The sequence below is a fragment of the Hypanus sabinus genome, chromosome 10, assembly GCF_030144855.1.
Source record: "Hypanus sabinus isolate sHypSab1 chromosome 10, sHypSab1.hap1, whole genome shotgun sequence".
Classification (NCBI taxonomy): Eukaryota; Metazoa; Chordata; class Chondrichthyes; order Myliobatiformes; family Dasyatidae; genus Hypanus; species Hypanus sabinus.
Window position 1 is genome coordinate 125628109 of NC_082715.1, and position 12672 is coordinate 125640780.

The 12672-nt window shown below is 42.9% G+C and overlaps 1 protein-coding gene across 7 annotated transcripts in view; it reads right to left on the minus strand.

Moving 5' to 3' along the window:
* Positions 1-12672, minus strand: part of acoxl (acyl-CoA oxidase-like) — a 358948-nt gene that overhangs the window by 64962 nt on the left and 281314 nt on the right. For all 7 annotated transcript variants that reach the window (XM_059982889.1, XM_059982890.1, XM_059982887.1 and 4 more), the window contains 2 exons: positions 6627-6738; positions 1497-1584 (listed from right to left, as the gene is read on the minus strand). In XM_059982889.1, coding sequence (XP_059838872.1) covers positions 1497-1584; positions 6627-6738 — 200 coding nt within the window. The remainder of the gene's footprint in view (positions 1-1496; positions 1585-6626; positions 6739-12672) is intronic.

Sequence of the window (12672 nt, forward strand, 5' to 3'; positions counted from 1 at the left end):
AAGCCAGATGCCAACTCGAGTCATCAGCAAGTGCACCAGCAGGAGCTAGGGTGAACTTCCCTCCTGCTGAACACCCCACTCCCTGAGCTCACAGTCCTTACAACCATCATGCTGCAGTAGTAACAAGATTCACCTCCTGTTGGAACGTCAGTTAGGATGACAGGAGGGGAGAAAGAATCAGTAGAAAGAAGGGATTTATTATTTCGGAGGACCTGTCCTGTGCCCAGCACGTAAATGCAATAACAAAGAAAGCATGGCAGTGCCTCTACTCCTTCAGGAATTTGTGAAGATTTGGGATGATATCTTTTGCAAACTTCTATGACGTGCAGTGAAGAGTATATTGACTGGTTGCATCACAGCCTGGTCTGGAAACACCAATGCTCTTGAATGGAAAATTCTACAAGAAGTAGTGGATACAGCCCAGTCCATCACAGGTAAAGCCCTCTCCAGCATTGAGCAAAATTACATGGAGCATTGGTGCAGGAAAGCAACATCGGTCATCAGGGACCCCCTCCCATCACCCAGGACGTGCTCTCTTCTCACTGCTGCCGTCAGGGAGAAGGTACAGGAGCCTCAGGACTCACACCACCAGTTTCAGGAACAGTTAATGCCTCTCAACCATTAGGCTCTTGAACCAAAGGGGATAACTTCACTTGCCCCATAGGTTGTAACCACAACCTATGGACTCACTATCAAAGACTCTTCATCTCATGTTCTCAATACTTATTACTTATTTACTTAAGGTTATTATTTCTTTCTTTTTTGTATTTGCACAGTTCGTTGTCTTTTGCGCACTGGTTGGATGCCCAAGTTGGTGTGGTCTTTCATTGATTCCATTATGGATTTATTGAGTATGCCCACAAGAAAATGAATCTCAGGATTGTATATGGTGACATATGTACTTTGAACTTTGCCTGCCTTGTAGGGGAAACACAGGAGCTTGAAAGCCCAGACGACTTGGAAGAGTTTCTCTCCCACTGCTGTCAGACTTGAAAACCAAACATCCCCTTCCCAGTTGAGCTGTGTCACTCTCAAAGCATTCATTTTTCCGTTATTAACAGTTTGTACAATTACCCTCTGCCTGTTCTCTTGTTTTGTACCATTTACTCCACGAGCTTCAAGCGAGCGAGGAGTTTCATGTGACAATATACTAACCTTAGTCGGGATCTGAATTTGAATGCTGTGATATCCGAGTTTGGTGGGGCAAGGGTCAGTCTGCATTTAACTGTAAATACTGGGCAAAGCTCTGAGACTCTAATCCAGTGATATCACACCCTGTGTCATGAGTATTGCTCACATTTAACTTGAGCTGTAAAATATTTCAGGAATGGAAAGAGTGAATCAGAGATTCAGGCAAATTATTAAACAGGGTTAGGCCCACATATCTTCTGTTGCCTGATTAGTTCCCTGAGCAGTTTGTGTGCCGGGGTGGTGAAATGCCTGAAAATCAAAGGATGAGAAACAATTACGTCAATGTAATAGATCTTCCCACTGACCTCGATGAATATGTGCCAGAGCAAGGCAGGTAACGTGCTGGAGGCATGAGTTCCATGCACTGAAGGGCTCCTCTTTATTCTTCACTACCTAGGAAAAGAAGCACATGAACAATCAAAAAATGATACAAAAAATTAACTGTAAAATGCTTGAAAACAAACTGTTCTCTGTCCATTACCTTCAGGGCCACTGGCATTAACATAGGCTTGTGACTCTAGTCTTGGAGAGAGCAGGGACCCAGGGAGAGCAGGGACTCGGGGAGTCCAGGGACACGGGGAGAGCAGGGACCCAGGGAGAGCAGGGACTTGGGGAGAGGAGGGACCTGGGGACAGCAGGGACTCGGGGTGAGCAGGGACTCTGGGAGAGCAGGGACATGGGGTGAGCAGGGACTCGGGGAGAGGAGGGACCCGGGGAGAGCAGGGACTCGGGGAGTCCAGGGACACGGGGACAGCAGGGACTCGGGGAGTCCAGGGACCTGGGGAGAGCAGGGACACGGGGAGAGCAGGGACATGGGGTGAGCAGGGACTCGGGGAGAGGAGGGACCCGGGGAGAGCAGGGACGTGGGGAGAGCAGGGACTCGGGGAGAACAGGGACACGGGCAGTGCAGGGACACGGGGAGAGCATGAAGAAGATACGGAGGATCAAGATCTTGAGGTGCATAAGGACCAGTGAGTCAGGTATCATGGCAATAGGTGATCTTGTATGTGACTCAGCCATTGTTGGGTGAGGGGAGTAGATGAGCAAAAGAGGGTGGGGAGTGCTGGGAGAGATCCAGTCAGCAACCTTTGGGACCTGAGATCATGGAAGAGTTGAAGAAGGGATGGACATTATTCCTCACGTACTGACCAAAGTTTATTCTTTGTGCATAATCATTAAAAAAGACTATCCAGTCGATATCATATTGTTGTACATGTAAACTTGCAATGGGAAAACTGTTTGCCAATTTGTACTCATACCTGTACTTCAAAATACATAAATGACTGTAAAACAGTTTGAAACAATGTCCATGCCACTGCACAAAACAATCCCATGAATGCCCTATCCCACCAATCCTATGAAACCTACTTGCCCCCACACCCAACAATTCCACCTCAAAGATGAGAAAATCTGCAGATGCAAGAAATCCAAGCAACCCACACAAAATGCAGGAGGAACTCAACAGGCCAGGCAGCATCCATGAAAAAGAGCAAACAGTTGATGTTTCGGGCCAAGACCCTTCATCAGGACTGGGAAAACAGATGAGAAGTCAGAGTAAGGAGGTGGTGGGAGGGAGGTAGAAGTACAAAGTGGCAGATGATAGGTGAAACCGGAGGTGGGGGGCACGGCAGGGGAGGGGTGAAGTAACTGGGAAGTTGATTGTTGAAAGAGATTCAGGGCTGGAGAAAAGGGAATCTGATAGAGGAGGGCTGAAGACCACAGAAGAAAGGGAAGAGATGGAGCACCCATGGGAGGTGACGGGCGGATAAGGAGATGGGGGAACACAGAGGGTGAGGGGAGGCGACAACCAGAAGTTCCACCTCAAATTCTCTTACCTACACTAGGGGTCATTTACGTCAGGCAATTAACCTAGTACCTGATGAAAAGAGGGAGAATGTGCAATACCGCGCAGTCGGGAATTACTGACTGCTCGTGCAAATTACAAATTCAAACTTCTTATTAACATAATTCTCCAATGATGAATTATTGATTCAATAATAACAAAGGACTTTTATTTATTTAACATCTTTTGCGATCAGAGTATTTACAATACTTCAGAGTTTCGACTTTTAGAGAACACTTCCCTAATGAAGGAAATAAAGTAGCCAGGTCGTGCAGTGCATGTTAACGAGACATCAACAATGTGATAATGACCATTAAAGCAAAGGCTTTGGATTGCCAGCACCTGTAGGTTTACCATTCAATCCGTTTTAGTGAAGTGGAATAAGTATTAGCCAGGAACCTTGGGATTCTTGCTATTTTTTTTGATAAAATTACATTTCCATCCTTAAATGCCAAATGAAGCTTCATTTAAAGTTTCCCATGAAGAATGAGCCATCTAACAATGTAGCACTTCTGCATCACTGTGTGAAATTGTCTGTGGAAATGCTTGTGTGCAATTCCCTTTGACTCACAGAGGCTAGAGCCAGAGCTGATAATGGACAGGGAAGATTTAAGATTAGTCATCAGGACAGCTTGTTGGAAGAAATCTGCAGATCAAGCAGCACTTGCGGGAGTGGTTGATATTTCGGACTGCGATCAGACTTATTGACATGAAATGTTAACAATTCCTTCCCCTACAAATGCTGCACCATCCGCTGAGTTCTTGCAGCAGATTTCTTTTGCTCCAAATTTAAACAAGTCTCCGGTGTCTCAAGTTATCAGGACTATTCACCCCATCCCCTGGCAGCTATGGATGCAATTCTACCAACATAAACTGGATAACTTGTGTTGCTGGGTGGAAGGCCCCTGTCTGGAATGTGAAGTATGGGAGTTATAAAAATGTCTTTGTAAAGCTGGTTCATTATAACCAGATACAAACAGACAGCAGTTTGAGAAGTTTTATTTTATAATGATTTTGGTGTCTACAACACGCATGGAACACTGTGATGCAAGGTAAATTTGGCCTATGGAGGTTGATCCTCATTGCTATTGCCTGTTTGCCATTAGATTAAGACTGTGTTCTGTCAAGCCTTAGTGGCAGTCAAGTCCATAAGGATCATTCCCCCATTAACAAAAATCATGCCCAACGGACTTGTACTCCTCAAGATACTGGGGTCATCCTCAATAGTGAGGGATTACCTAGGAAGGAGAAGAAAAAATTGGTGGTGTTCAGAAACAAAGTAGTTTTGAAACACAGATCTGTGAGTCACAACTACTTCAAAAATAATGCAGCTCTTCTCTCTGCAGTGGTCCATCAGTTAACTAACAACTGACTTATAGGTTTGCAGGGGTCAAGTGTGTGAGGTTTCACAAGTCCATAATGGCAATTCCAGGATTAATAAACAAATGCAAAATATAGAATAGATATATTAACTACAATGAAAATTCAGTAATAATGTATTAACCAATTAAGGTTGATAACTTCAGTAAGTTTTCAGTGGAAGTGTAATAACTAGAGTTAAATCACTAAAAAAACAGTTAAAGCATAAATATGAGAAATTCTCCAGATGCTGGAAATCCAAAGCAACACACACACACAATGCTGGAGGAACTCAGCCAGTCAGGCAGCATCTATGGAAATGAATAAACACTTGACACTTTGGGCTAAGACCCTTCTTCAGGCGAATTAAACCATTCTAGCTTTTATATTAGGTTGTACAACATATTTGAAAGTCAAATCATACTAGAAATATGAAAATGCTGGAAAGAGAAACAAACTTTACATTGTATGTCGAGCGCCCTTCATCAGAAGTGGGGAAGTGGAAAAACAAGCCTGTTGTAAATTGGAATCGTGGGGGATGGATAGGACAAAGGGGATTCCTCTGATAGGGTGATGTTGGGATTGTTTGGGTGACATTTAGGAGTCATATTAATGAAGGCAGTTATAGGTAGAGTTCACAAAAAGAACAGATTAAAACTGAAAAACATGTCAGGACTGATGTCAAAACCTGAACCCAAAAGGAAAATACTGAAGATAGCTAGCAGATAACTTAGTATCTGTGGAGAGAAAATATATTTGTGAACCTCTGCAAAAGAAAATAAGTGGCTTTGACCATTGAAAAGAAACTTGGAGTCTTTGTGAAGATTAAGAAACTAGCACTGTAAAACAATTTTCAAACAAATACACATGCCAGTGCAGCAAGACAGATGGTATGGCAAGCACGAGGAAATCTGCAGATGCTGGAAATTCAAGCAACACACACAAAGTGCTGGTGGAACGTAGCAGGTCAGGCAGCATCTATAGGGAGAAGCGCTGTCGACGTTTCAGGTCAAGACCCTTCATCCTGACGAAGGGTCTCAACCCGAAACGTCGACTGAACTTCTTCCTACAGACAGATGGTATGGCTTCCTTTATTACAAGAGGATTTGAGATTGAGAGTGGAGATGTCTTGCTCTAAATATATGGGGTGCTGGTGAGACACCATCCAGATATACTGTATACCAGATCTGGTCTCTCTATATATAGAAGGATATGCTTGTGATAGACGGGCTTGGCAAAGGTACAGTACATTGGTACCTGGGATTGCAAACTCCGAGATTAAACAATTTGGGTATTCTTTTTTATTTAGAAGAACAATAATCTCTTTGAAATGTAAGAATAGGGTTTGACAAAGTGGACAGAAAAGTTGGATCTCTCCTGGCTGGTGTTTCTATAGCCAAGGGGTCATGGTCTCAAAATAAGAGGCTGGATAGAGGTGAGAAGTAATTTCTTCATGCAGAAGGTTAAGGATTTTTGGAGGGGTGTGGTTGGTTAATTTGGAAATTGATGGATCTTTAGCTATCAAGGGAATCAGTGGATTTGGGGTTAGTGCAGGAAAGTCACACCAAGTTAAAATATCAGTCACATTTTTCTGAAAGGCAGAGCAGGCATGATGGGCCAAATGACTTCTTCCTGCTTCTTTTTCTTAAGTAATGATGAGTATTTTAAGAGCCCACGGAAATGTGTAACATCTTCAATGCATTTTAATGCATTGTGCATTATCCATGGAGTCAGGCTGTTCTATTATTCTGGTTAACTACACAGTGACTGAAATTACTCTGACATTTTCCTCTCCTTCGATTTAGGTCTCCTCCCTCCAGATCAGAGCGGCACTGTTTTCTGTTCAACGAGGAACGTGCTAAACTTGCTACTGAGCAGCTTGCCATGCATCTCCATATATGGTCACAAGAAAGCAGACAAGAGGAATTCACCTTCCCATTCAGGAGCACATTTCATTTCAACTAGTCTCCAATCCACTGGTTTCGATTTTTTTGTGGTTATCACGTGCACATTATGTATAATTTATTTGAATTTAAGTTTATGTTAAATTATATTTGCAATGTTCTCTACTGCTGCTTCAAGAAGCTCATTTTCATGGCATTTATGCCCTGTTTATGTATGCCTACGATGACAATAACCTTGAATTTCAGCTTGAACTGGAACTAGGATAATGAGCTTATGAGTAACAATAAAATTATTATCAACCAATGATCTCACTGGATTCTGGCTTTACCTTGCTGTAGAGTCTAGCTGCCAAGCTGCGTTGAAGCACTCTCTCCCGATAATTCAGGGCTTTCAGCAAGAAGCTCAGGCTGCCCACTGTGTCTGTATTGAATGCGAAGACACTATTGGGAAATTAATGGACGGTGAAATGTGTCTCAACATTTGAAACAATAGTAACACTGCTTGTTTTAAAAGTTAAGAAATCAAAACAACAATTTGACTGAATTAACGTGTGTCTACACCGTACTAAAAGTCTAAAAGCATCCATAGAAGTCCATCTGGCCAGTTCCAAAGTTTAATGAATTGCAAATATGATCTACAAATATTAGCCACTTCCAGAATGCACTGCTTTGTAATTCAATAACAGCATTCAAATAGCTAGCTCATATTTCTATGCTTCAGTGTATGCAGTTTCAGAAGTCAATAAAGTTTAATGAAAACGATTCACTGACATCCCATTTATTCTTTTCTTTCTCTTTACTAGAGGCGGAATTTCAGTGGAACCTACCCACCAGGCTCCCTATGCTGTTGTCATGGAACCCACTGGGGTAGCTGCCCAATGCCAATGTGATCTTTAGTTCTCTTCCATGCTCGTGCTCAAGTTTATTCATACCTCCGAGCAAACAATTGGGCAAGGTTCAGTCTCACAGACTATTATGTGTAGAAACATTCAAAAAGTGTAAATAACTTTATCCCACGAGATGCAAGGTAAAAGCCAAATTGCAGAGACAAGTGCACAGGTAATCATCACTGCTGGGGATTTCAGCAATGAAGAAAGTATCTTGAGGTTTAGAAGAAGTACATGATATGTCTATATGACATTCGAATTAAGAGTTTCACAATCCCATCCACCTACAGTAACCTTGCTTATCACGGACCTATCTACTTAAATTTACTTGGGTTGCTGCCAAGGTGGCGTGATGCTATGACAGCTAGGGGTGTTGGACTTTAGAGTTAAATTTCTGAGATCTTCTGTAAGCAATTGTATGTATTTCTTCCTGGGAGCATGTGTTTTCACCTGGTTTCCAGTGGTTTCCCCCACTGTCCGATGACACACCCATTAGTAGTTTAATTAGTCTTTGTAAATTGTCCCATGATTAGGCAAGGGTTAATTTGGTGGTTTGCTGGTGGTGTGACTCAAAGGGTGAGCAGGGCCTGTTCCATGTTGTATCTCCAAAAAAAATCTATTACTTCATTCTAAAGCTGTTGGTGTAATTATTTTCTACCTCTCCCTGTTCTGTACATTTTTGTCAAACTAAGCTCCTGTAAACTAACATAAGTTTTGGTAGAATAATATCTGGAATGAGTCAGATGTCTTATTAGAAAAAAGTACACAATTTCGTATTATATCCACTTATGTTTAGAAGATTGAGAGAGAACTTGATTATAACAGATTCTGAGAAACCTTCACAGAATGGAGGTGGAGAAGCAGTGACTTCTAGAAACAGAAACCTGTAAGGTAGATAGATCCTTGATAAACAAGGTGGTTTACCAAGGGTCAAGGCAGACAGAATATACAGTAGATCTGAAGTAGTTAGCTACAACCTTACTAAATGGTGGAGCAATTTTTAGGAGCCAGATGGCCAATTCTAGATCAGTTGGTCTGTATAGGGATATATATTTAGTGTTTCTGACTGTGCACTAACACCTCAGTTATTGAAGGGTCAATGATCTTGGATACAATGATCTTTAAAGAAGGAACGGATTGCATGTTTAAGCATTTTTCACTATCTGGGACGTCTTAAGGTCCTAAGTCAGTTCTGAAATGTAATCCCCTTTGTATGGTGAACAAGTGGTACTCCTGTTATTTCAATAAAGTGACACAAAGGGAAAAGAAGAGCTACAATTTTATCGAAACGTGGAGCAGACATGAGGGATTAAACAGCCTAAGCCTGCTTCTGTGTTGTAGCGTCTTATGCGACACTGCTGCATACAGGATACTGCAGACTGCACCACAAGTGGTTGACTACCAAACTGTTCTCACAATGTCAAGAAGGACATACAGGGGTCTGCACACTTAAAGTTAGCCATGTGTATGGGACACTGGTTAAATTGGTTAATTGGTTTTATTATTGTCACATGTATTGAGGTACGGCGAAAGACTGTTTTGCATGCCATCCAAGCGGATCATTTCATTACAACAGTGCATCGAGGTAGTACAAGGGAAAAGCAGTACAGAATGCAGAAGTTACAGTGGAAGTATAGTACGGGAAGATAACATAGTACACTGCCATGACAAGGTGGATTGTGAGTTCAAGTGTCTGTCTTATCATACAAGACGGTTGTTCAATTGTCTTATAATAGAGAAGCTTTCCTTGATGCTTTCAGGCTTTTGTATATTCTGCCCAATGAAGGAGGTTGAAGAGAGAATGTCTGCAGTAGAAAGGGGGCAACATAATCAAACCACCAACGAGATAACAAATGATTGCAAAGCAATACATAATACGTGCTTGTATCTTAATGTGCCTCAAATATCTCTTTCAAAAATCAGTTTTCTCAGACATTTAGGTAGACCATCCCTTCTTGTAACAGCTACATTGAACTCTCTGCTGTGAACTGTTTAATGCTAATCCAGCTGATGGTGAGAGATCTGGCCTCCCTACAGTTATATTCTCAACCCTTTGAAGTGGAACTTCCTGTCAGTGTATCATCATTTCCCTGGTCTAATGAGGTCGGTTTTCCGTGATGCAGGGGGGAAAAGGGAATGCTTTTCTTTTCAATGAAATATGATGATCTGGTTTGTGCTGTCTGAATGAGCAGTGAAAGTAGGTTGAATTGCAACTATCAAAAGACATCTGGATACATACAGAAGGAGAGAAATGGGTGGGGCAACAGGGAAAGACCAGAGGAAAGTGCAGTGCAGGCACGACAATAAGATGGAAGGCTATACAAACTCCATGGCAGCTTTTATGCTGCTGTTCCAAGACTAATGAACCGTCCGCTGTAGTGCAGCAAGATTTACTCCTGACCTCACAATCTACCTTGTTATGGCCTTACACCTAATTGTCTGCCTGCAGTGCACATTTTCTGTAACTGTTTTACTTCATTCTGCAGTCTGTTATCACTTTTCCCTTGTACTACCTCAACATTACCATCATCATTACATGCCGTGTCATATGACATGACGATCATGGTCATCAATCTGTCTTTCCATCTGTTGTTTTTATTCTTTTCTCTATCCATGACCATGATTGTTCTTGGCAATTTTTTTCTACAGAAGTGGTTTGCCGTTGCCTTCTTTTGGACAGTGCCTCTGCAAGGCAGGTGACCCCGGCCATTATCAATACCCTTCAGAGATTGCCTGCTTGGTGTCAGTGGTCGCATAAACAGGATTTGTAATGTGCACCAGCAGCTCATGTAACCGTCCACCACCTGCTCCCCTGGCTTCTCGTGACCCTGATCGGGGGGCTAAGCAGGTGCTACACCTTGCCCAAGGGTGACCTGCAGGCTAGCGGAGGGAAGGAGTGCATTACACCTCCTTTGGGGGTAGAGAAATATCTCCACCCCACCACCTTAACATACTGTTGTAAGTGACAATAATAAATTAACTTGCCGATTTACTTTCAGTCTCTCTCTCCACTGTGGTGCTCACTTACATTGTCTCCCACTGAAGCAGTCCTTCAGTTTTAAAACATCGAAACGTTACGGTCCCACCCTTCCCACCACAGCCCCACAGTCTAGCAATGGAGACACAATCGACTTCTGGAATCTGAAGCAACAAACTTATCTGCTAGGGGAACTCAGTGGGTTAAGCAGGTGCGGGGTGGGGAGAGGAATTACCGACATTTCACAGTGAAACCCTGCATTAGAAGTGAGAGAGGAGAGATGCATGCGCTTTCAGGCTTTTGTATTTTCTGTCCGATGGAGGGGGGAAGAAGGGAAAATATTTGGTGTGAGTGAGATCTTTGATTATGCTGGTTGCTTTACAGAGGTAGCGAATAGCTTAGACAGAGTCTATGGAGGGGAGTTTGGTTTTCATGGGAAATGGACAGCTGTCTTATATAAGACTGGGGATGGAATGGGAGAGGTCAGCCTCTTGGAACAATCTAACCTGCATCCAACAAAAGCATGGAAGCACACATATAGATTGGTTGGTTGCAATGGCAAAATACAAGCCAGATGGTAAATCTGGCATTCAAGCTGTTGGGATGGGAGTGAAGATTCCATGAAGTATGGAAGTTTTCCTGCTCCTTTGGCATCAAGACAGAGCATATTTAAATTGTATTTTTAAGGTTCTAGGGAAAACTAACTAAACCAGCTCCTTCTGAGATCTCTTCAAAGATAATTCTCAACTTTTGATCTTTTGTGGTGACACACAAATATCACAGTTCTTCCGTCTGGTTCCTATCATTACCCTGTTTCTTGTTCTGCATGCAAACATCCTGATATAGATAGACTTGTCTTCTGGTAAACATACGCTTGTAAGGTTCATGACAGGCAGCAGCAATCTGAATTCCAGCAAACCAACTTCAAAAAGTTTGCCAGAATTGAGTTGCGTGTTGGGAAGTGTTTTTCTAACTCCTGGATCTGACTGTAAGAGACTGCCCCACACCTCAGAAGTATAAATATATCACTAATATTGTGCAACTGACTTGGTTTTAAAAATATCTAGTTGTTCCGTGGGATTCCACCCTAAATTTAACATAGAAAGAGCGCAGAAAATACTTTCCAGGATGTTGCCTGGACTTGGGCGCCCGATTTTCAAGGAGAGATTACATAGACTAGAACATGGGTGATCAGATAGAGGTACAGTACTGTGCAAAAGTCGTATTTACAGCTAGGATGCCTGAGACCTTTGCACAGTACTGTATTTGTCAATGTGGAGTGAAGAGTGAGTTTGTAAATCTGGTGGAAGCAAAGGATGTTGGAAATAGTGAGGGTGGAGCGCCATGGGACAGGGTGGCAGAGAATGAATGCCAGGAGCAGAAGGTGGTGGGGGTGCAGACACAGCCATCCCTGAGGCACCAGGCAAGGTCATCTGATTCCAAAGAATTGGCTTATTGATCATTACAGAATGTCCCTCTGGTGCTTCCCACTCCCTCCCTACTTCCTTTCCCTTTTCCCAACCATGATTCCCCTCTCACTGTCCCCTTCCCACTCTCAATTTGCAATAGAGACCCCTATCAAAATCAGGTTTATCATCTCTGACATATGTTGTGAAATTCGGGGGGGGGGGGGTTTTGCAGCAGAACAGTGCGCTACATAAAATTATTATAGTCCTGTTCAAAAGTCTAAGGCACCTTAACTATATATACAGTACATGCCTAAGATTTTTGCACAGTCCCATAGATCAAATTAGGAGGGACATAGGCAGGTCAAAAGCACATAATCTTTTTCCTAGGGAGGGGATGCCTAAATCAAGAGGGCATGGGTTTACGACCAGAGGCAAGAGATTTGAAAGGGCAACTTCTTCACACAAAGGTTGGTGCATATTTGGCGTGAACTGCTACAGTTAAGTACCGCTGCCTCCAAACTCCACTGACGCAGGTTCAACCCTGACGAAAGGTGTTATCTGTGTGGATTTAGCAGGCCCCCCGCCCCCCGTAACTATGTTGTTTTCCTCTGGGGGCTTGGACTTCCTCCCATAATCCAAAAATGTGCTGGTAAATTAGTAAGTTGGAGCTGGTGCAGCTGGGTGGTGGGAGACCCATGCGGAAATGGCAATGATGGAAATGCCATCATTTCTGAGAGTCAGCAGAGATTAGATAGGCCAAATGGCCTCCTTCTGTGCTATAAGAAAATATGAGAAATAAGAGAAAAAATGCTGGAGATGGGGCAAAATGTACACCTAGCAGTTGTTTAACACACCTCCAACAAACCTCAAGAAACTTAACACAGACAGGACAAAGCAGACATCTCGACTGGCATCAATGCAATATAACAGAACATTCATTCTCTTCACTACTTGCTCAATGTGGCTTCATTTTATGAAATCTACAAAAGGCATCACATTAACTCACCCAGCCTACTCTTAACAGCTTCTCATAAACATGCAACCTCTTCCACCGAGAGAGGCAAGAGCAGGTTCCCCATTGACTCGCAGACCACCTTGATCG